This window comes from Lacerta agilis, chromosome 5 (assembly GCF_009819535.1).
Source record: "Lacerta agilis isolate rLacAgi1 chromosome 5, rLacAgi1.pri, whole genome shotgun sequence".
Lineage (NCBI taxonomy): Eukaryota > Metazoa > Chordata > Lepidosauria > Squamata > Lacertidae > Lacerta > Lacerta agilis.
This window is the reverse complement of record NC_046316.1, coordinates 32,725,584-32,751,414: the sequence shown is the minus strand read 5'-3', so window position 1 is coordinate 32,751,414 and position 25,831 is coordinate 32,725,584. Positions and strand designations below refer to the sequence as shown.

General features: G+C 42.3%; 1 protein-coding gene across 1 annotated transcript; it reads left to right on the top strand.

Annotated features, from left to right (window-relative positions):
• Positions 1-492: 492 nt before the first annotated feature.
• Positions 493-25,831, top strand: LOC117046811 (putative lysosomal acid lipase/cholesteryl ester hydrolase). Its single transcript, XM_033149223.1, has 9 exons — positions 493-687; positions 1,669-1,786; positions 6,217-6,415; positions 7,777-7,886; positions 9,290-9,429; positions 10,895-11,041; positions 12,976-13,047; positions 21,580-21,651; positions 24,442-25,831. Exons 1-9 carry the CDS (start codon positions 559-561, stop codon positions 24,673-24,675), a joined length of 1,221 nt encoding a protein of 406 aa, XP_033005114.1. The 5' UTR covers positions 493-558; the 3' UTR covers positions 24,676-25,831.

Here is a 25,831-nt window from a genome sequence, read left to right as displayed (position 1 = left end):
CCACCACAGCTGCTGACTGATTGATGCTTGGTACTCTCAGCTAAACTAGTTTTTACACCTTGACTCACCTATTTTTAAAAACTGAGCTTGCAGTCCTATCTATGCTTGCTTGCATAGGAGTCCACTCCTAGAGGGCCAAGGTCCCTTTGTCCCCCATAAAATATTTGAGGGAGCTGGGCCCCTCCAAAGTTGATGGCCATGGCCATTCAAATGATATGTATGTGTTGCATCTTGCGATAAATTATGTGGGCTGGGGCTTACATGGGCCCCCCAATATCCCCCCCAGGTTGGCACCTCAGCTTGCCTGGAGGAATGTCAAATGGAATTCAATGGTTGCATAGGCTTATACTGGGAGCTGGGCAAGGCCAAGCCAAGCCAACCATATCATTATATTGGATTTGCATCTCCCCCTTCCTGGTAGGTGTTGACAAACAATGGCAAGCTATTTAAGCCATGTTATCTGCCATTTCCTTCTGTGGAATATGAAGTGGCTTTCAGTACACTGATTGCTGCTTTAATCTAGTTTTGTGGAGTAGTCTTGTACAGCTGTGCTGAAAGATGGATTTGCTTCCATGCAAATCAAGGATGTGGCTCCTCATAATGGGGGCAAGCTTGGTCCAAGCCCTTGTTACATCAGGAATATTTTTGAAAAGAAGAAAAGTAAATCCAGAAGCTACTATGAATATTGTAAGCCATTAACCGTTTCTTTCCTATCTTCTTACCTCAAGGAATCTTTGACAATAAGTGATGCTTAATGCTGCTACACTCCATATAACTGAAGTTCATTTTTAATGGGCTGCTGGGATTTTAGGGGGCAAGAAATTTTTATTACTATTTTGTTTTAAATACACACTTTGTCCTGCCAATGCATCATTGCTCAGCATAGCTTACACGTAGGACCAGTCTGGTTATTTGGCCTTGGTGAAGTTTTGGCGTTTTCTTCCAAAAACAGTTCTTGATTTGAGTTCCTACTGAAATGAAGCTGCATTTTAATGTTGTATTTTAATCTTGTTTTTAAGTTGTATTTTAATCAATTGTTTTTATACCTGGTGTTAGCCGCCCTGAGCCCGGTCTTGGCTGGGGAGGGCGGGGTATAAACTTTATTATTATTATTATTATTATTTTATTGCAACATTTTCTTTAAAAGAATAAGCAGCCTAGAGTAGTTCCCAGCATGTGTTTCATGGAACGCCAATGCTCTGTGAGCTTCATTTAGTTGCTCCAACAGTGGCAACTTTAGCATCTTGCATAAAGGTAAAGGGACCCCTGACCATCAGGTCCAGTTGTGTCCGACTCTGGGGTTGCAGTGCTCATCTCGCTCTATAGGCCGAGGGAGCTGGCGTTTGTCCGCAGACAGCTTCTTGCATAGTTCATTATAATTGCTTAACAGCAAGAAGAAAAATATTTAAGTGGTCCACCAAGACCCTCAGCAAGAGAAGGCTCCTTTCATTTCTAATTATGCCAGAGGGAGGCAGGAAATCAATTCTTAGATTTCTTTTGAACTGCCAAACAACTGATTGTGTTTGGCACACTCATAATATTACTACTTTAACTGGCTTTTCACCTATCTGTGTACTCTAGTTATCAATCGTTTTCTGTGAAAATAAGTGTTTAGGCATTTTACAGTCACTTTATAACCTTCCCAACCAAACCCTCTCGGCCCTGCAGAGCGAAATTATTTCTTTCAGAGGATATCCCAGTGAGGAATATGAAGTGGTGACAGATGATGGGTATATCCTGAGTATTAACAGAATTCCTCATGGGAAAAGAAATCAGTCAAACAAGGGTGAGTGTGTGTTTTGAGTTTGTGTGTATGCATATATACAAATGTTCAATAGTGTGGGGGGTTTTCTTTATAATTATAATATGATAATTTCTTGCTTTGCAAAAGTTTGATTTATTGCAAGAACACAAAGTGAGTTTGCTTGGTAATGTGTGACTATTATTATGAAATCTGAGTGTGTTCTTGTTCTATTTTCTCTATAAGTTTGAAAGAGGCCATATAAATTGATGAGGTCAAGCATATTTTACTCTTTTCCTACCTATTAGAGAAATGGAAAAGTATGGTGGCAAGGAGAAGAGTAAGCTAGAATAAGTGGTTCGCAGTCCATGTTGACTGAAAGTCATATGAATTGTTTGTGATATTTTTTATTTATTTTAGTTTTTTGTGGGAGGAATTTGATTTAGTTTCAAAATAGTGTTTTTGTATTCATCACGGATATATCTGCTTCAGCCATTCATAGAGGGTCACTGTTTTATTTTTTTAAAAAGGAGAGAGAACCTAGTTCACTGTGGAGATGGAGGCACTGCCAGTTTGATTGCCCAATGCCTTTGTGTGTGTTGTACTCAGCTTTTCTTGAGGATTAAGGAGTGAAATGTGATAGACAACCTGAGGCTGAGTACAGGGTGACTTGATACCTGAGGAGGAAAGGTGGTGCATTGAAGGACGGGCATGTGGACTGAGACTCTTGCTTCCAGTGTCAAGGATCAATTATAAGATTAAAGAGGGAGTGAAGCTGAACAAATAATCAATACTCTCATGAACCTTAACATCCACTGCAATGTAAAATTGCCCTACATATTTGGTCTGCTCTAATTAAGAAGCAGTAAATGGTACCAAAGGGAGGAAAGAAAAAGTGTATGATTTCAAGGCTGGTGCTCTGGTTCCTCACACTTCTAATCAAATGAGAGGAGCATTGAATTGATGTTATATGTTGATTCTTAAAAATACCCCTCTTGCTACTGTCTACTTATAATCCATTAGGTAAAGACCTTGTTTCTCAAATCTATAAAGTATTAAAATCTCAAATGCTGCCACCCCTCATAACTCTAATGGCACGATGCAAAAAAGATTTCGGTGAGCAATTAGATGATACTTCATGTAACAGAATCTGGATAAAGCTCCCTTTAAAGCTGTCTATGTAAGATTCCAGGAAAATGCACTCAAATTTATACCCATTATTATTGGGTAAAATGACTAAAAACATATTAGTTATGTGTTTAAGAATTTGTATTGCCACTGGCTGATTTATGCACATGTGGTGGCAATACTCCCAAGGTTTGTTTTGTTTGGGAAAGAAGTTTTTCATGAAGCAAACCTCATCACAAAACAACATATTACTTTGAATCCTAAAATAGCACTTCTATCATATTAGTCAGAAACCGTTCAACAACTTTCCCACAGATATCTCATTAGTAATCTGATGATCACAGCATGGCTTGCTATTGCAAGGTATTGGAAGTCTCTAAAGGCAGACTTGCTTTGAGATCTGGATCTCAACACTTAGACAAGAAAACAACAATGTTTCAATCAGCTTGGTATAGTTTTAATTAAATACGCAACATTGATAGAACATGGTTATAGGCATCAGAGAACACATGACTGTTTGTGTAATGATACATTAGTTGAAAAAGTGGAAATAACTTAATGTTGTTTAGTCATTAGTCATGTCCAACTCTTCATGGCTCTTCGGACCAGAGTACGCCAGGCACTCCTGTCTTCCACTGCCTCCCACAGTTTGGTCAAACTCATGTTGGTAGCTTTGAGAACACTGTCCAACCATCTCATCCTCTGTCATCCCCTTCTCCTTGTGCCCTCAATCTTTCCCAACATCAGGGTCTTTTCCAGGGAGTCTTGTCTTCTCATGAGGTGGCCAAAGTATTGGAGCCTCAGCTTCAGGATCTGTTTTCCAGTGAGCACTAAGGGCTGATTTCCTTCAGAATGGATGGGTTTGATCTTCTTGCAGTCCATGGGACTCTCAAGATTCTCCTCCAGCACCATAATTCAAAAGCATCAATTCTTCGGCGATCAGCCTTCTTTATGGTCCAGCTCTCACTTCCATACATCACTACTATTAATTCTTTAATATCTGCATTGGGGTCCAGTTCAACCACCGACTGGTAGTGTCATTTGAGGTAGTCCTTTTTTGTTAGTTGTCATACTTGCTTCTCTATATACACAACTGTGCCAGACTTTGGCCCAGCCTTTTACTATCCTTTATCTGCAATTCCAAACTAGAATTTCCAGTTTTCCAATTATGTTCCTGGGGATGGGGGTATACAAGATTTAACTCAATAGCATTTAATATTATCTAGCACTTCTAATTAATTTTTCTAGAGGGGGGAAATTATTATGTAAAATTAAACTGTAAATATTCCCTGAGTTTCTTTCTATTTTTCCACAATTTGAAGCTTAATTAAATCATATTACTCAGATACGATTAAATAATTGTACATCTGTAAATAACCCCTTTAATTTCTTCTTATTAATTCCCTCCACCAACTGAAGCTTATATTTTCCCCTAATTCAACAATTAATAAAAATAGAAATTTCTATCACCAATACATTCAATAGGAATTCAGTAGGAATATCACAGCTGCAAGTGCTTGCAATTTTCTTTCTCAACACTAAATGTCAGTGTGCCCTTACTGACTAAGGAAGTCTCTATCACTAGTCTCTATGGTTCTTTGAGTTTCAGTTTTTGGCGGAAGATGACTCAACACTTACCCATCACCATTTTTCTAATATTCCCCCTTTTCTTTATTCCAACCTCCTTGTCCAAATCCCTTTTTGCTTATAACCCCCTACCTACAGTAACCTTAATCCTAATTCGTTTCCCTTCTCTCAGTTATGCTCCAATCTTCCTCTCCTTCCCTCTCCCCTCCTTTCCGTCTCCCCTCTCCCATTCTCCGCTGTTCCTTCTCCTCCAACTTCTTCCGACGCTCTATTCCTCCATCCATGGTCTCTCCGTCTTTCTCCTCTGTGCATTCCCACGAATTCCTGTTTCCTCCTCCTCTCCTTCCTTCCTTCCTTCCTTCCTTCCTTCCTTCCTTCCTTCTCCTCTGTCATCTTATTTTCCTTATCCCTCTCACATCCTCTCCATCTCACCGTCTTGCCGTCTCCCTCTCTTCCCCCCCTCCACCTTCCTCTTCTCAATTCCTTTCATATTTCTGTCCTTTTGTGTCCTTACACTTCTTATTTGTCAATCTCACCTGGAAACTTCTGGATATATGGATCTTTGTCATGGTAGCTCGTGTATGAGAAAGGGGGCTGCAGCGTCACCCCCTTCCCTCCACCTTGCTCCGCAGCCACAGTAAGCGATATTCAGTCAATTTGTTTAATCAGCTTAGCTTTATAAGTTCCTGCCAATATGCCCCAATCCTCTAAAGGCTTCAATGTGAAGTCCCTCCGTTGCAAATTTCCTTATTGAGCTAGTGCGAATCTCCGGTATTTATTTCGATTATTATCGGCCCTCTCTCTCTTTCATTTACGTATTTCACCCTGACCCTTTAATCTTGCTTTCCAAATTGTATAGCCTTTGCAATTTTAGAGCACTCACCTCTTGATTGGGGCTTCTTTCAAGTCCTTAATTACTTTGCTTTTGGGTCAGGGACTAGCAGCTCTTAAAAACTGGAGGATTTAGCACAACTCACCAGGTCACCATGGCATCTCACGGCTGGGATGGCCCTTTTTTTGACGCTGGGGTCCTCTTCCGTCTTCTTTTCACGTTTGTGCCAGAAGCTCCAGAGACCCTTTTTTAGTGCAGCTTGGTGCCTTTTAGGTCTGATCTATCCTCTCAGACCTTTCACGAGGAGTCATTTCGCTGTCCTGCTCCCCCTTTCCTTTGCCGTGATCGGTCATGCCCGAGTGACTCAGAGCAATTTCTCTGACCTGCTTGTGAGTGTGCCTCACCGGAAGCCCCCCTCTGACTTGATTTTCATATTGCATTCTGGAGTAATTTATTCCAGATTCAAATTTCAGGCATGTGAAATTGCTGGCCATGCATGCTCTGTGTCCCTGTGCCCCAGGTTTATAGTAGGTGATATGCAGTAGCTTCCAGTGAAGTGGCATGTGTGGGATAACATTGATCTCCTGATTTCCCAACACTTCACTTCACTGGAGCTTATTGAGAGGAAGAGGGGAGGTGCAAAATTGGGGGATCTTGTCCTGGTATGGCATGCAGAGATGGGAGAATTGGATTGGCTGTGCCGATATGCACTGCTTCCTTCCCTCTCCCTCTCAGTAAGCACCAGCAACCCAGTTTGTTGGGAAGTCACGAGAGTAACATTGCCCCACCTGCACCACCTCACTGGCTGCTACTTGAAATATGGAATGACAACAATGCCGTTCAAGGTTCTGATGGATCACTGTCTTGTTGGAAAAAGATGCTGAAGTTACTTCTTAGGGTAACTATACTTAAAACAGTTCTGTTTCAGATCTGAAGCCCGTAGTGTTTGTGCAACATGGCTTGTTTTGCTCTGGCAGTAACTGGGTGGCCAATCTGGAGAACAACAGCCTGGGCTTCATACTGGCTGATGTTGGCTATGATGTTTGGCTAGGAAACAGTAGAGGAAATACCTGGTCCATGAAACACATCAACTATACTGTGGAGCAAGAAGAATTCTGGCGATTCAGGTAGAGTGAGCTTTCTAAACTTCATTATGTGTTTCTGGTTCCTAGTCTTCCTTTTAGGATGATTAATCTGCTACCCTCTTTCTCTTCTGTTTCAACATTGAACAGTGCCCTGAAAATACAAGATATGGAGGTATAAAATTTAATTTCCAAATAAATATAATTGGTAGTTGTTTCTTCAAACAAACAAACAAACAAATAGCATTCATTATTCATGCGGGGAATTATATGCTCTGATAAAGAATGGAAGATGGCAGGATTCCCAAAAGATGTGTTCTACATGTAGTTGGCTTCAGGCGCCAGGCCCATTGGTAGACCAACTCTGCATTACAAAGTTGCCTGCAAATGTGACAATGAAGGCTGGTGGTGTTAAACCCACTTGTGGGCTTGGAGACAGTCATTCAGGTCATGCATTCACAGCAATGACTAGAGGAGGAATGACCACTGAAGGAGCATAGAAAGAAGAAGCACCATGGTACAGCTGCATCAGTACAACCTGATGCCCCAGCTGCAACAAGATATATGTATCAGATTCTACATCCACAGCAGGCATTGTAACTCTTTGACTTCACAGCGCAAGGCACACTCTTTCGTTGTCTTCTGAGACAGATGGGTGTCAACAGCAAGATGATGCTGGATAACCCCACTTAAACGGATGAAATATGCAGACATTAGCAGATCAGCTTGACTTTGGGTGCCATTAGATTCTATGTGGGAGGACCAAGTGTGATTCCTGCTGATTCCCAGTAAACTTACTAGGCCAGAATTTAAAGCTCCCCAGATTTTTTTTTTTTTTTGGGGGGGGGAGGAAGCTCACAGCATAAATACTGTTTTGTTGTTTCTCCCATTGCTCCCACTATTAGAGTCCTGCAGGGAGCAACGTGGTTTTTTTCACAAGGAATACTGTCAGCAACAGAAGCAGTTGTTTCCCCATTCTAATCTGTGTTGCATTTTTATACCGCCCAGCTGATTTATAGGCACTCTGGTGGCAGCCCCTATTCTGTGCAGGGGTGTTGTGCAGGCTTGCCTTATTTGGCTCTCTAGGTGCTGATATTTGCTCTTAGCTATGTAGTGAGCTTTTTTAGTTTGCAGTGAACAGCTCATAGTGCGGCACAGACTAATAGTGAGCAGCGACAGTAGAAATTTCTAATAAGGATGAGTAATTGCTTAATCATAATTACTATGTTTCACAAATGTCTATGGAATTGGTAGTTGATGAGTATATGGAGGAGGTGACCTCTGCTCTGCCAGATCCAAATCTGTTCTTGTATTGCACTGGGTGGAGAGCATGGCATGCTCGGCTTACACAATATGTACACTGCATATTCAAGTCTGTAAATACCGGTATTCCGTTTCCTTTGCAGTTATGATGAAATGGCTAAATACGACCTTCCAGCTTCTATAAATTTTATCCTGAACAAAACCGGACAGGAGAAATTATTTTATATTGGTCATTCCCAGGGCACCACAATGGGTAGGTTAGAAGGCTTCTTTAAACACACGTTGGCCATTCTAATAGCTACACATTTATTTATATGGTTGGTGTAGTATATTAATTTCAATACAGATCTTGTTTATGGTACGGAGATTTCACTTGGAGCCTATGGAAACCTATGGAGAAACATCATGAATAACAATCTCTGTGCAGGTTTCCTACATTTTCCTACTTAGTAATGTTTCCCATAAAAGTAATGTTTCAAAGCTGCTATGGACTGACAAAAAGTGGTATATGGAGTATAATAATCCCTACACACCTTAACTGTGTTTTGTGTATGCTTTGGTTTACCTGAGTTTCCCAGTCTGGGTGTAACAGGAAGCTGTAGTTTAACAACCCCTGGAAGTATTGCATTAAGACCCCCCAAGAGAAGGGGAAAAGAGTGTGGGCTGAGTGTGGGTACCTGTTTTGAGGGGTCCAGGAGGTTGAAGTCCACGGGGGGACTTATGGGCCAATACAATTCTCCCAAGCCTGTACTGGGTTGTGGAACCCAGTCCATGTCAGGGGTGACTCAGCACAAGGTCCACCTGACCAGGTTCCTATAAGATAGCGGGCAGGCTGCCTTTATGCTGGATACATGCCCAGTGCCTTGGCCATACCTACTGTTTCCTGTAATTAATAATGCTGTGGTTTAATTCAACCCACTACTAGGCTCAGTGCCCATTCTTTAGGCTGTCCCTGCACTAGTCATGGCCATCATGTGCCTGCGATGGCGAACACTTCTTCACAGGCAGGGGCGTAGCAAGCCTCTGTGCTGCCGGGGGCGGCGGCGGCGAGGCACCCCTGGGTTTCCCCCCCCTTTCCACGGTTTTTTTTGGCACAAGGGGGGGGCCAGTGAGGAGGGGGCATCACGCTTGTCCCTGGCATGATGCCCCCTCCTCGCTGGCCCACCCCCCGCCGAAAAAAACAGCGGAATAGGGAAAAAAAGGGAAGCAGAGCAGGCGCTTGAACGCGCCTGCTCTGCTTCCCTCCCCCCTCCCAGCGGCTTTTTTCTATGCGAGGGGCGGGCCAGCGAGGAGGGGATGTCATGCCAGCGACAAGCATGACGCCCTCTCCTCGCTGGCCCGCCCCTCACGCCGAAAAATAGCCGCTGGAAGGGGAAAAGGCGACCTGCCCCGGTTTGGGGCCCGCCCGCCCGGTGAGGTGGGGTGGGGTGGAGGGGCTGGCCAAAGTGTCACCCCCTTCCCCTGGAACTCGGGGTGGCCCGCCTCCCGCCACCCTTGCTACGCCCCTGTTCACAGGCCTTACAACACTGTGGACTTTACTGTTTTTGTGTTAAGAGAAAAGTGAGCTAATTTTGTATTCTTCAGTATTTATCAAGACTGCATTGGTTGCTATATTCATTTCTCTTCTATTTCTATTTCTTCCATCCTGTTTCTTAGCATTCATTGCATTTTCAACCATGCCACAACTCGCCCAGAAGATAAAAATATTCTTTGGATTGGCACCACTAATCACCGTGAATTATTTTACCAAGTCAGTAGCAACTAAGCTCCTTCGGATTCCTGACCACACTTTCAAAGTATGCATTTTGTACCCATCATTTGATCTGAGACCATTTGTCATTCTCCTAGACAACTAAACTGGCCAATGTTGTTTTAACTACTCTGTACCCAGGACTAATTTTGGGGGGGGGGGAAATGGGGTGCCCATTTTCCCATCTTGCTGTGTCCTGGGTGCCAGCAGAAAGCATCTGCTGTGGGTAGCAAACAAAGAGGTGCTGGTATAAGAACAATCCTCATACCTGTGTTTGCATTCAGGGCTCATATTAAAGGGTTTGGTACAGGCAACTCCGCATTTATGCATGCTCTATTTGAGTGTGGCCATGCACCCAAGGAACCTGCAAGTGGATTCCAGAAATGGGGAGCACCCCAAGAGTCGTCCTCCTGGCTTGCGACTAGACCCTTCCCAGCATCTGAAAGGATATCCTCTTCAGGCTCTGGGGAGGGTATCCTTGAGAGCAGGAGGCCTCCCTGCTTAACAGCTGGCATGTGGGGTAGCTCAGCAGCAGCCAGGCTGACAGGCAGGGAAAGTTCTTCCCCATGCTCAGCTGATCTGATACAGATGACTCCCCATTTTATGCAATTTCACTGATGTGTGCAGGGGTTCATAATGTAACCCCCTCATAAATAGAGAGTCACCTGTACAAGCTTACAGTTCCTGCTGATGGGGAAGATCCATGAGGATCTTGACAGTATGATGGCATTTAACCCATTTTCCTGCACTCAAAAATACTTGCTGATCATGTTGGAGGCTGTTTGTTTGGGGTACTGAGTTGGCCAGTGCTCCCCTCCTCCTGCTTTGAGCTCAGTGACCCATTCTGCAACATTGTAACATGGTCAGTTTTATTTCCCAATTAGAATCCTGTTTGTGGGAAGATTGAGAATGAGCGATTTTGGGTTGTTTAAAGCCCCCTGGTGGCTCAGGGGATATTTGATCACCTTGGAGGTTTTATGATTCACAACTCAACCTTGGCTGTTATGCTACACTACTTCTACCCTTGGCAAAAGCAGACTGAATGCTCCATTCAGATTCCTTGGAAGGGCACCAGTTGCACATTGCATACATGTCAAGATGCACTTTAACTCTTAGACAGCTGTAATTAGTTTCTATACTGCCCTTCAGGTAGAGAACAGGGTGGTTTACAATATAAAAACCACAAAAATACATTGCATAATAACAAACAAAAACAAAACACCATTTAAAGGCCATAGATGGTTTAATGGGTATTCTGGCATCAACAAGCCAACCCACATAAATGATACATCCAGAATCAATAAGGTTTTGGCCAATTTCTAAAATTCCAAAATTTTGTCTTTTCCAGTTTGTTCCCCTTTGGGGCTGAAGCCTTGCTTTGGGGGGGGGGGTGTTAGTCACCATGAGTGGGCAATATTTTTGTGGTATTTTGTTGCTACTTGATATTATTAGACGTATCTCTAGGAAAACAGGCTTGAATAACAAAATGACCTATGTTTTTGTTTTGGCAGGGAATATTTGGAACTAAACAGATGTTACCTCAAGGCAAAATTTCTAAATGGTTTGCTACTCATGTGTGTAACCATTTCTTAATTGATTATCTCTGTAGCAGTCTTATCTGCCTCTCAACTGGTTTTAATATGAAAAACATAAATATGGTAAGATTTCTGATTACTTAATAGGAGGTACAGAGTGTGATCTAAAGAAAGTAAGTGTGTGGAGGCATCTCTGAAACAATAGCCACTTACGACATCTGTAACTTAATTACTCCTGGACAAAATGAGCTTGAGGTAGCTCACAGATGACTGCTTTATTGAGCACTAGTACTGTACTGCTCAAGAATTTGAAGAAACTAATTTAAAAATGTCATTTTCAAATGGATAGTGTAATTTGTGATGCGGGGCTGTGTGCACACACAGACACTAAACTAAGGCTACCACTGAAGTTGGGGAGGGCCTGAACTGGCCCAGATTATTTTCTTGGGTGGGTTAAATTGGGCTGCCTTCTTGATTCAAGATGGTGCCTTGAATCCAAACAAAGATGAAGACATATCAACCTCAGGAATCCTCATACCAAGTTTGGTGAGGATATCTTGGGAGGCGCTCACTGGAAGGACAGATCCTGAAGTTGAGGCTCCAGTACTTTGGCCACCTCGTGAGAAGAGAAGACTCCCTAGAAAGGACCCTGATGTTGGGAAAGATGGAGGACACAAGGAGAAGGGGACGACAGAGGACGAGATGGTTGGACAGTGTTCTCGAAGCGACTAGCATGAGTTTGGCCAAACTGCGGGAGGCAGTGGAGGATAGGGGTGCCTGGTGTGCTCTGGTCCATGGGGTCACGAAGAGTCGGACACAACTGAACGACTGAACAACAACATCTTGGGAGGCAACCTGATTAGTGCAGGTTGGAGCTGTCCCACATATTGGGCAAAGATATATTGGCATAAGTCCAAGTTGGTGCAGGTTGACACTGTCACACCAAATTTAACAAATGGATGACAATATCTTTACTGGTGTCCAAATCAGCATAGTTTGGGTGAAGTCAGCCATTCTGATTAAAAACGGTACCTGCATTCAAACATTAAACATTCAAACATTAATGAAGCATTCAAACATTAATGAAGACCCCCACCCCCACATGGGAACCCTTAAGGCAAGTTGGCAACGATATCTCGAGAGATGACCAAACCTGTAACCAAAAAATGGGTGGTCTCCGTAGAGGGTCTGTGTATGATGACTATAAATTAAAACATGGATTCATTGATGGTGTCCCATTCGCTGGGTGCAACTTGCAAGGGATGGGTAGTCTTCGCTACAACTTGTAGTTTTGATTTATACATTTGCTCCTTTGAGATTTTTGTTTTGTCCCTAGTTGGGGGTCGCAATGCTTCCCCTGCAGGTGTCCTAGCTTTGCTGAGATCCATTAACGTGCAATGGGGCCATTAAGGGTTACAAGAAGGCTGTGACATCCTTGCCACAATGATGCAACATGTCCATTGCTAACAGCATTCCTGAGTTCGTAGTTCCCGATTAGTCCTGGAATGCACCTTAACTATGCTTGGTAACACGATTGGACATGACATTGGAGCAGGGAGTGGTGAATTCATGCCACACAGGAGGAATGTACACAATGCAGTGGCCCATTGCAGCAATGGATCTTATTTGTCATGTCTGAATTGGCCCTAGTTGTACCATATAATGAAAAGTTTTATAGTTAGGGCTGTAATCCTGTGCATAGTTACCTGGGAGTAACTCTGGCTGAACACAGTACAATTTACTTCTTAGTAAATGTGCATAGGATTGCACTGTAAGTATTTTGGTATGTACAAAGTAAAAATGAATTTATTTTGTGGATCAGTTACATGCTTTGCTCTAAGCGATTTTCTCTCTTGTTTGGTAACACAATATTGGGAATGGCAGCTAGTTTAGAGTAGTTTAGAGGTTCATGTAACTACTACTTAAACAATGATACTTGCATGATATCCAGATGTTGAGCTCTGGTGCACTGCTTTTGTTCAAACAAACCAAATGGAAGTGAAGTGGCTGTTGCAATTTGTGATAAATTCAGCTTAGTGTTTTGCTCTTTCATACAGAGTCGAGGCGACGTATACATGTCTCACTGGCCAGCTGGGACATCGGTTCAAAACATGCTTCACTGGAGTCAGGTAGAATATTTAACAAATGTATTTAACAAATATATTTTGCTTTTATGCTAAAGGATTTAAAGCTGAATGTGCTTTTGTGTTTTTAAAGTTACCAAACAGCGGTATTTCACCAGCAACAGATATAATCATTCCCTCAGTGGATTTGTGTTTTTTTATTGAAAATATATTCCCTCTGTATGTAGATGAACAAATATTAATTTTCTGTGGTATTTTGTTGACATGTGTTTTAATAAATAACCCAGGTGTGCTACTGCAATCTTTGCCAACCTGCTTGGACTACAACTCCCATCAGCCATGCCATGCTGGCTAGGCTTGATGAGAATTGTAGTCCAGAACATCTGGAGGACTCCAGGCTAGTGAAGGCTATGTGTTGTACCATAAGGCAGGCCAATAAGTGCTATGATTTGGGAATACATGGTCTTGAATGTAGCCACTGGTAACTTTTGCTTGGCCCTGTGGAAAGAACAGGGTTGGGGAATCCTTTTGACATCACAGGACAGTTTTTTAAAAATCAGGATTAGTGTCATAGGTCACATTTAACAGCAGGGTGGGGCCGCCTACCTGTCCATAACCTGATGTAACAATGGAGAATTTCAAAGCATGTTGCAAGTTGCAGCAATCCCTTAGTGTTAGTTGGGGATTCTGATGCAAACCTCTTGCTGATTTGTTTCCCCAAGTCTTTCAATGAAAACGCCTCTCTGAACTGCAATCTCAGCCTGATAGTAGGTGGAAGTCTTTGGAGAAAGTGTGTGGGCCAAACTGGGTCCCCTGGCAGAATAAGATTGTCTTGTGGAGTGAAAATTCCTGATCCCTGCAAAATATTTCACTTCTGCACAAGGGATTACCCAAGCTACTTATCCACGTAATCTAGCTGCCGGGAGCAGAAAGGAAAATTCAGATTATATGACAAAAGAAATTTGCAGCCCATCAGTTAAATGGGCTAAGTTAAGTGTAAATTAGATAACTCCTAAGTGTTAGTACATCTCTCCCTCATTCTCATGATAGCAAGTCAGTTAAGAATGAATAGTCTAGAAAAACTGCAAAAGCTGAAATGATACCAGTGGCTTTCGATGGCTTTGCATACCGGTATCTTTCTTTGGACATTTACAACATTGTTCTGCTCCCTAAAAGGAGGAGGTTAGATATTATTGCATAGCCTGAATTACAGCATGACTATTGATTCATTCACTAATCCCTGTTTATGCCCCAAGCCATGATCTCTTTACATGGTACACTTCTATATCACGTCTAGGCAGTCTTGAAAGAAGTGGATTTTTTAGATCCACTTCAGTTGGGGTTTAGTCCCAGTTTTGGCACAGAAGCTGCTTTGGTTGCCTGATAGGATGACATCTGTTGGAGCTAGACAGGGGGAAACGTGTCCCAATTAATTCTCCTGGACCTCTCAATGACTTTCAATACCATTGACCATGGTATTTTTTTGAAGCAGCTGTCTGAGTTGGTGCTGAGCAGCACTGCTTTGCAGTGGTTCTGGTCCTACTTGCATGGCGATGCTTGGGAAGTGCTATTTGGTCCTGTGGATCCTTCAATGTGGGGTTCCTTAAGGTTCGATTTTATCCCCCATGGGATACATTCCCACTGAAGGAGAAGGTACATCACTTAGGGGTACTTCTGGATCCTTTGCTGTCACATGAGGCTCCGGTAGTCTTGGTGGTGAGGAGTGTCTTCCATCAGCTAAACTGATGGCCTAGCTGTGCCCCTATCTGGGCAGGGATAGCCTAACTTCAGTTGTCTATGCTCTGGTCTTCTTCCATCTGCCTTGCCCACCCTCCAGTCTCTTCTTCTCAATTTTGTATTGTATTATTTTATGCACTATGGCTTGCCGTTGTTTTATTGATTGTAGTTTAGAAATTATTTATTGTAATTGTTAAGAGTGGATTTCTGTTTAATTTTAATATGCTGATATTTAATATTATTCTATACTATTCTAAGAATATTGAATGTTACTTTATTTGACGTAGGTTGCATATTTTAAAGTTATGTTTTATTATCACATTTTTGTATTGCATTAGATTGTTATAAGGTGCATGTAGATTCTTTGTTTCTTCAGCTTGTAAACCGGTATACAAATTAAAAGATGATGATGAAGGTAACCCATAGGTTACAATACTGCAACATTTACAGGTGGGTAGCCGTGTTGGTCTGCCATAGTCGAAACAAAATAGGAAACAAAATAGGAAATTCTTTCCAGTAGCACCTTAGAGACCAACTGAGTTCGTTCTTGGTATGAGCTTTCGTGTGCATGCACACTTCTTCAGATACACTGAAACAGAAGTCACCAGATCCTTAAATATAGTGAGGGAGTGGGGAGGGGTATTACTCAGAAGGGTGGTGGGAATGGGTGATCAGCTGATAGGTATGGAAAACCTGTTGACGACTCTTAATGGCTGCAATTAGTCTTGCAGGGAAAGGCAAGCGGTGAGATGGCTAAAGATAGCTTTGTTATGTATAATGAGATAAGAATCCAATGTCTTTGTTCAAACCAGGTTTCTCCATGGTTTTAAGTTTGGTGATTAGTTGCAATTCAGCCACTTCTCTTTCCAGTCTATTTCTGAAATTTCTTTGTATTAAGACAGCTACTTTGAGATCTTTTATAGAATGTCCTGGGAGATTGAAGTGTTTTCCTACTGGAGCCTTATTTGCCCCTACGGGTTCCCATTGTTGCGCCCGGTGAGAAAACATGGAAGCAGAAAACACCTGAGGCTTCTGGCTTCAGAGAGAGAAAGATTTATTATTCTGCATGCAGAGGTACTTGCGGTGTTCAGACATCCAAGCAAGTACAAAACTAGTCAATTTTCAGACAGTTCTTATAGACAGTTCTCTGGCTCTCTTCCCACCCCAGAAAACTTCCTCTTGTCCATATAAGGAACATTTCCTGTTGTACATATAAGGCAAATGACATTTAGCCAGAGTTGGTTCATGCGCACTCCAGCAAGGCCACCCTATCTCTTGACCTAGGCAACAGTTCCTCTCTGCAAGGACAGTTCTACTCTCTGTGTAAGGTCTACTGTTATCTCCAGACACTTTAGTCATCATTTGCCAGTGCAATGTAGATCAGAGTTCACAGCTTTACAGAGCAATTTCATACAGAAAAGCTTAAGAAGTTCTTTACTTAATACACTCACTGGACTAACAATACATTCAGGTGAATATATATAGGTTAGCTAATTAACCCCTTCCATTCCCTCCTGTTCTCTTGGACCGCTGGAATTCTTTCTCCAGTGCGTCCCTGGGAAATGACTGATATTCTCTAGCAAGGGCAATGAGCTAAAGAATCCATGACACAACTTTATAAATCACCATATGCATGCATTGCATTAAACAGAAAATACAAATGCAAAATAACAATGGGGGACACAATATCAACAGATACAACAAATACAACTAAGGATCTTTTACTTCAAATATTCCTAACACTAATTACAGAAACTGTTCAACTGGTCACATTATCTGGTAACTGGTCAACACAAATTAAGGCAATATGATCACTCAGTCCTCCCATTCAGTGTTCTTTTCCTTCCCTTTCTTCTATTGGCGTGCGCAGGGCCAATGGCATTGGCAGCAGGTTTGTTGCTTCTTGGCCTTTGTTGCTTCCCTGGATCTCCAACTTCAAGGGATGTTTCAGCACGCTGTGGCAGGTTCTGTCTCTACATGAGGAGGCGGACACCAGCCACTTTCACCACTGGCAGTGTTGTCATAAAGACTGTGTAGGATCTTTGCCACTTAGGTTTCAGAGCCTCTGCATAGGGATAAAACTGGCTTAGCAAAGCTACATGGCATTAGGGCACCTGCTAAAAGAATAGGAGATAGTTACAGAGATTATATCTGCCCTTGGAGGGTGGTGTCTTGGGCCCCTCCAGCCTTTCTTTTGCCTCACAGATTAACCACAATGGAAGGAGGTATCGATATTGATCACACCTCAGTCCTCCTACCTGTTAACCCAACCAAATAAGGACAGCCTCCCATACACTCACAAGATATTACTGACCATGCCGGATCACTATCTCCTCGAAATACAATATTCTTCCGCAATGATTATCCCATAGCTTCTTGGTCTACTCTTTGGCCCAGAGTAATAATTTAGTTCATTTTTCCAATCCATGCAAACACTCTAAACTTAGAATACACACAAATATAAACAAATACACAATACAATCATACACAATATTATCATTACCATCACCACAATTTCAGACCAATTTATCATAAAACTCTGCTAATGTCAGGGAACAGAAAGATACAATTTTTCCCCAAATAAGATTTTATCTTCAACATCACCTTCAGACACACTACTAGAGCCATTGCAATTCTCACTATCTTGACATCCTTCAGAACATTCTCCTTAAAAAAAAAACTTTTTATATAGCAACTAATCCACTCCAATATAACATTGTACAAGTGATCTAGGGTGTTTGGGTATAGCTATTTTCTCCTTACTGTCTTCTTCTCTTTTCTAATGTTCCATTTCTCCATCCCAATTATATTACCAGCCATATCAAAAACTAACTTTCCCTCCTCTTCTGTTTTCCTGCATCCAAGCACCAGCCATTGATCCTTAGTACCTAATTTTCTACTTACCACCTCACCAAGCCTATCAGGACCTTGTGTCCAAGAATTAACTCACCACCACCAACCTATTTTTGACCCTCAGGAGGACTTAGGGTGGAAACAGGGCAGTAGGGAACAAATTCTAACAGAGTTGGGTTGTCAGACAGAATAGAACTTGGCCTATTTATCTCGCTTCAGAGCCATCGGTAGGTCACTCTCATCATCTCACACGTGGCGGCCAGCTTAGCAAAATTGCTAACTCCTCACAACGGTGTTTCATTAGGACAATGGAGTTGAACCCTTGATGTGCTCATTCAAATAGTGACAATTTTCAGGTTTCTTTTAGGTAACAACAAATTATGGACAGGGCAATAGGGAAAAGCTCCTGTCTTTTTTTTTAAACAATCTTTGAAGGGCTTACTATATATACCACCTCTGAAGCAGAGCCATCTTCAGGCCTCTCTCATTGTCTCATGCTTCCATGGCAACAACCTGGTGGTCCTCTCCATGGTTTGGACAATGGATTCACCCCCCTAGATGTGCTCTGCAACCTTGGCATGGAGGGTGGTGTATTGCCTTCAATATTGTTTCCTGCTTGGCAGGGGGTTGGACTAGATGACCCTTGGGGTCCCTTCCAACTCTATGATTCTATGATATGTATACCTTCACTTTATCATCAATTTTTCTTCCAATCATTCCAAAATTTCTGCCCCCTTTTCCTCCTGAGGTTCAAACTTACTCCAAATCCTAACTTACACTGTCAGGGCTACACTGTCAGTTGCTAACCATGAGCCCCTTCCCATTCTACTTCAACATTCTCTTCTCCTTCATTCTACATCCCACAAACCTACATCTACATTCCCAAATACATTCTACTAAGAAGCCATTTCTTCTGTTTCAAAACCTTCCCTGAAAAACTTAAAACCTGGGATATAAAATAAAACTTTCCCCTCTAATCAACTTCTGTTGGAAACAATCAAACTGCTCAGAAGACATAATCTTCTTCCCCCCCCCTTGTGGGTGGCAAATTCCCTTCTTTTGCAAGATTCACTGCTGCAAAGAGAAAAATCCTTGCTGTTTAAACTAAGGCTTCTCTCTGTTTCTGTCCATCTCCCCACTCTCATTGCTTTACCAAAGGTCAATTAAGAAACAAAATAAGACTGTACCAGCTTTAAAAACAAACTAACAAACATTCCTGATTGCAAGAGCGGCCCTCCTTTCAATGCTTCAGACACACTTTTACATTCACCTTAACATTGCAGAGAAATACTTTTACAGCCCATTCTATTGAAGGCACATACCTTGGCACACAAACAATTTCCAAAACACACTTACCTAACCCTGGGGTTCAAACAGATTCCTTGAAGGGACAACAAAACAAAACAACAAATACAAATTGTGCAGCCACATATACAAGGGAAAAAACAGACTTCCCAGACTTCATTGGCAATGCAGCAAGAAATGAAACAATTTTGGGAACACAGAGTTTGGGAACACACAGATTAGAGCTGCTTTCTGCACCACCTTTCCAGAATGAATGCAAGCCTCAAACGGGGACCAACACACACACACAGGCACTGCAGACACAGAACTCATACAACACACACACATACTGAAGGGAAAATATTCAACAGGTTCATAAAATTATTACAAGCCATAAATTTTTACACAGCAACAAAAATTTCAATTCCCCATCTCAGCTAGCTCAGGTTCAACCTGGGACACTCCTTCCACCTAACATTTACACGTGCACACGCCTTTCTTCGCAGCCAGTTGGTGACTTAGACGGAGTTGCCTCGCTAAGAAATGCACCAAAAGGGCCACAAATCACTTCGCTTAGGGGTTCTAAACCCCCGCGTCTCATTCACTCAGCACCATTCAATGGAGTGTCCACATACACCATTCACCATGCACAGAGTAAAATCACAGAAAAATTCTTAACCCCCTTTTCTCTCAGAGAGGGCACCCCCCTTCTTTTTCCCCACAGCCAACGGCACTCTTTTTGCTCTCTGCTGGCTCCTCCCTGGCGGCCCTCTGTGGCTCACAGCCAGGCTCCGGTGGCAACTCTACTTGCACACTACCGGATTTTAACGGCGGCCCTATGGCTCACTGCCGTTGCAGGAGATCGATCACATCCTGCGCTTCCCCTTCCCTGGGAAGCTGCTCCCCCTGTGGAGCTTACCTGTCCTCTGCAGATCTTACTTCCCTTCCCCCCTGCGGCCGCTTGTCTCTTTCTCCCGTCGCCTGTGGTTCAGTTTGGCTCTCCAGCCAGGTGAGCAGGTCCCTTCCCACAAACAGGCAGGAAGCATGCTTGGGGCCAGCAAACGCCAGACCAGGAGAGCCTTTTCGCTGTGCAGCGACGCCTCGGACTCCCTGTTTTCTCAATCCCGGGGAACAGCGAAGGATTCCCGGCCAATGCACCACGTAATGGAGCCTTATTTGCCCCTATGGGTTCCCATTGTTGCGCCCGGTGAGAAAACATGGAAGCAGAAAACACCTGAGGCTTCTGGCTTCAGAGAGAGAAAGATTTATTATTCTGCATGCAGAGGTACTTGCGGTGTTCAGACATCCAAGCAAGTACAAAACTAGTCAATTTTCAGACAGTTCTTATAGACAGTTCTCTGGCTCTCTTCCCACCCCAGAAAACTTCCTCTTGTCCATATAAGGAACATTTCCTGTTGTACATATAAGGCAAATGACATTTAGCCAGAGTTGGTTCATGCGCACTCCAGCAAGGCCACCCTATCTCTTGACCTAGGCAACAGTTCCTCTCTGCAAGGACAGTTCTACTCTCTGTGTAAGGTCTACTGTTATCTCCAGACACTTTAGTCATCATTTGCCAGTGCAATGTAGATCAGAGTTCACAGCTTTACAGAGCAATTTCATACAGAAAAGCTTAAGAAGTTCTTTTATACTTAATACATTCACTGGACTAACAATACATTCAGGTGAATGTATATAGGTTAGCTAATTAACCCTTTCCACTACTGGTTTCTCTGTCTTGTGATTCCTGATATCAGATTTATGTCCATTTATCCTTTGGCGTAGGGTTTGGCCTGTTTGTCCAATATAGAGAGCTGAAGGGCACTGTTGGCATTTGATTGCATACACAATGTTGGAAGATGAGCAATTAAATAGTCCTGAGATGGTATGTTTGATGTTGTTGGGACCAGTAATGGTGTTGTCCGGGTTTATGTGGCAGCAAAGTTGGCATCTGGGTTTATTGCAGGCTCTGGTACCAGTGTCCATGTTGAGTCCTGTTGTTGTATTATTGTGGGTGAGGAGCTGTTTGAGATTGGGTGGCTGTTTGTAGGCGATGAAGGGTCTTCCTCCCTTCATACTGCAACATGTTACACCTGGGGATGCCTTTGAAGACTGTTCAGAAACTTCAATGGGTGCAGAATTTACCAGCCAGTTTGCACACTGGGGCAAGACAGTTTGGGCAGATAACAGCAATCCTGGCCCAACTGCAATGGCTGCCAGTCAGTTTCTGGACCTAATTCATAGTACAGTCCTGGTTTTGACCTATAAGGCCTTGATGTGACTCAGTACCACTATACTCAAGGATTGCCTCTCCCCATAGGAACTGACCCAGACCTTGCAGCCATCATCTGAGACCTTTCTTCATCTGCCCCCTACACAAAAAGCCTGGAGGATGGCAACATGAGAACAGGCCTTTTTTGTGTGATGAATCCACACTTGTTGAATGCTCTCTCCTGGGTGGCTCATTACGTATCTTTAGGCACCAGGCAAAAACTTTCTTCTTCTCCCAGGCTTTTGGCTAATTACATCACCGATGGCCTTTTAAACTGGGATGGGTGGTTCATTTGTTTTTATGTTATGTGTTTTTGTGCTTTTATATTGTAAACTGAACTGTGTTCCTTGGATGAAGGGTGGTATAGAAATATCACCATCACCATCATTTTCCCATTTGATTTTTCAAAATATGGTACACCTCTTTTTCAGGGTATGAAGACTGGGAAGTTCAAAGGCTTTGACTGGGGAAGCAAGGAAGAAAACATGGCTCACCACAATCGGGTAAGAATTTCTCACTAATTGCATTTCTCTCATACTGGTAAGGCTTGACCATAGCTACTGGTGGAAAAAGCTGCTGTTCATATAACACATGGTGGATAATATGAAGTTCCAATGTAAATCAAAAAAGTCAAGAGTGATAAACTTAAATGAAGTTTATAACCAGGCTGTATATATGTACATACAGAAAACATAATGGTTGTGATGCCCATAAATATGTTAGCAAAATCTACCATATTTTTCGCTCCATAACGCGCACCGGACCATAACACGCACTTAATTTTTTAGGAAGGAAAACAAGAAAAAAATTCTGAAACAAATGTACTTAACTACCATATTTAATAAACAACTGGTATATCAGCATAATATTTCAACCATGTAAAGTGAACAGCAGTCAACAGTGGCATTAAGAACCATCATCACTGTCATTAACAAATGAAGAGAGACTAGTCTTCACTTCCTTTTGGCCGTGCCCAAATGGAACCCTGTGCATTCCTCATTAAACTACCAATAGATCTCCTAATGCCTCATTAACAACTGATAACACAACAATAGGGTGTCAAATCTTGCCTGAAAGGGGATACAAATGTACCATAATAAAACTCTGAACCTCAAGGAAAACCTGTTACGCTTGGGTTATAAACTTGAAAACTATATCTCCAAAAAGTATCCCTTTATTCCACTTTTTCTCTCCCAGTGTTTCTCTCCCACTGGAGCCAACACAGTTTCTTTACATAAGAACTCACAGATCCATCTGATACAGGAAAGGGGATTTTATTGATGAACAAATAAAGCTATAGAAGTCGAGAGAATGGCAAATGTACATGCAAATGTTTAGTTCCACCACCCGCCCAAAATCCTGTAAGGCGACAACCACTGGGGAAAAACATCTTTTTAAAATCTAAACACAACAACGACACCCTATTCATTCGCTATAATCCCCTCACAGCTCCTATAGCTCCCCCCCCCCCGAGGAAGCGGAGCCCAGTGCCCACGGGCGGGCGGGTGGGAGGAGGGCAGCTGAGAGGAACTTTTGACAGCTCCTCTGTGAGGGAAAGTGCAGGGGAGGGAGGGAGGGAGGGAGCCAAAAGAAAAGCGGCTGCCGATCGCTGCTCTGGCGAAGAAGCGGCTCCCAGTGCCTTCGCTCCATAACGCGCACAGACTTTCCCCCTTCCTTTTTAGGAAGAAAAAAGTATGCGTTATGGAGCGAAAAATACGGTATATTTAATTCCATAAACTGAACATATATCAAAAGAATATAACCACAGCATGTGAAAAACTATGTAGTAATCTGAATAAAAAGAAACTTTTTGTACGGTGCATGAGGTGTTCTTATACTTCTTCCATCATATTCTTTACATAATTGAAATGCCTGCATAAGATGTTCTTAATGTCCTTCAATCAGACTTTCTGGATAACTGAAATGCAAAATGCATTTTGGTGTTCTATGCTTCTCCAGTGGACTATTTTGTTATGCATCATCATTTATGGATAAGTTCAGTGTGGTGTAGTGGTTAAGAGCAGTAGACTCGTAATCTGGGGGACCGGGTTTGCGTCTCCACTCCTCCACATGCAGCTGCTAGGTGACCTTGGGCTAGTCACACTTCTCTGAAGTCTCTCAGCCCCACTCACCTCACAGAGTGTTTGTTGTATGGGAGGAAGGGAAAGGAGAATGTTAGCCACTTTGAGACTCCTTCGGGTAGTGATAAAGCGGGATATCAAATCCAAACTCTTCTTCAGTCTCTCATTTTATTTTATTTTTATAAAAAGAATGTACAGTGGTACCTTGGTTTAAGAGCAGCTTAGTTTATGAACAACTTGGATTAAGAACACTGCAAACCTGGAAGTAGGTGTTTTGGTTTGTAAACTTTGCATTGGAAGCTTGCTTCCTGTTGAGTGTGTTTGATTTGTAAATTGAGTCCCCTGCTGCTATAGGAAAGCACACCTTGGTGTAAGAACACTTTGGTTTAAGAATGGACTTCTGGAACAGATTAAGTTCGTAAACCAAGGTACCACTGTAATTAAATTCCAAATACAGGAAATGACCAATTTAAGGACATTTCATTGACTCGTGACTGTGCACATGGACATTGCGCCAAACCTGGACATCACTAAAAAAAGTGCAAAAATGGCCCTAAAGAGCCCAGAAAATAAAAAAGGCACAAAACAATGCCTAGCAATCCCAGGAGCCCTTGCACTGACCGTCAAGGCCTCTGGAGAGTTTGAGTTTGAGCAAGGAGGTTTAGAGGGAACAATTATGGTGGAATTTGGCAGTGTTTGGAGATTATGCATAATGGCCACACAATGTACAAAGGTCAGTCAATCTATGCACATTCCTCCAGTCTTGCTGGAGACTATATATATTAACCAGGAAATGTGCACAATTTCCTCTTCATGGATTATGTGCACATTCTCTATGATGCCTTGTAAATCTGCACAATTGTCCAGTTGTTATGCACATTAACTGCTCAATTTATAGGTAGGTAGCTGTGTTGGTCTGCCGTATTCAAAACAAAATAAATTTTTTTTAAAAAATCCTTCCAGTAGCACCTTAGAGAACAACTAAGTTTGTTCTTGGTATGAGCTTTCGTGTATCTGAAAAAGTGTGCATGCATATGAAAGCTCATACTAAGAACAAACTTAGTTGGTCTCTAAGGTGCTACTGGAAGGATTTTTTTTTATTTTGCTTAATTTATATTCCCCTTATATGTGTGTTTGTTTTGATCAGGAAGTTTTTGCAGAGTCCTAAGCTACAAACTATTTTTTAAATGGTTATTTCCCCCTCTCTTTTAGGAAACCGCACCTTTCTATGAAATTAAACAAATGACTGTTCCAACAGCTCTCTGGAGTGGTGGAAATGACTGGCTTTCAACCCCAAAGAATGTTGCCCAGTTGCTGCCTCAGGTCTCAAATTTAGTTTACCACAAGTTTATTCCTGACTGGGAACACATGGATTTCTTCTTGGGCCTTGATGCCCCACAGCGCTTGTATGAAGAGATAATTGAGTTTATGCAGTATTATCAGTGAGTTTGTGATCCTGAAATAGTCTTCCAAGAAACCAGCATTATGAATCTGTGATGATGAGTGAAACTGCTACTACTTTGAAAAATTCACCATGGAAAGAAATCCCTATGCTTATAAATACAAATGCTATTGGTGGGGAAGTGGATGTGATCAGCAGGCTTGGGCCTTATCTTCCCCAACTGTCAATTACCTGAAGTCACATGATGTGAGGTGATCCAGCTGATTGTCATGGCTTGCAAAGCTCTGTGTGTAGTACTATGTCAATTCCAGTAATCAGCTGATGGCGAGGCTTCCCAAAGAGTGCCAATCTCTGCCAGTCTCTTTGTTCTAGCACTGTCTGAACCTGTGTACATCTTAGGGTGTTAACTTTATTAGAGTAATATTCTCAAGACTGAAATGGTGTAAATAGTTTTCCTTTACTTGTACTGCAGAACTAACTCATGGGAAGCCACTTTTTGTAACTTCACAGATCTACATGTTTGCAACTTGTACTTTATTCTTTAAAGGCATACCTGTTTCTTCCTGCGCTTGATGAACTATTTTAATGAAGCTTCTCAAAAACATGATTTGGATGGTATTGAACTAAGTTGAAATTAATTACCATGACTAAATTGAATGCCACCCACTCTAGATTCAGAGTGTTCCAGTACAATAAAGCTGAAATCTGAAAGCAACCTTATGTGTCACACTGACTTAAAGGCTTGCACCTTCATGTTCACCTTCATGTTCACATGTTCATTGGGAGCCAAGCTTTCCCCTTTCGTCCCTCTTTCTCAGATTGTTACACAATATGTGACAAAATAGAAACTAGAAATGAGAAAAACTGCACTACAGGTGCAACTGGTTTCAAAGTCAAAGCTGCAAGCTGCAAGCGGCAAGGTGTGCAGGTAACAAGAAGCCTTTCGGAGCCTTTGTCTCGGAGGGCTCCAATCCATGCTTCCTGACAACTTATGGAGGGGAAAATATAAAATCTACAGTGATACAATCAGCACAGAGTTATAGTAAGTATCCAACACAATATGCACAGTGGGGGAAAAGAAAATTTTCCCAGAATAAAGCTATTAAACAAACACATACATAAACATACACATCACATATCCAATACAACATGAGAGAACAATCCTAAAACTTTCTTCTGCCATTTATTTCTTTTAATGAC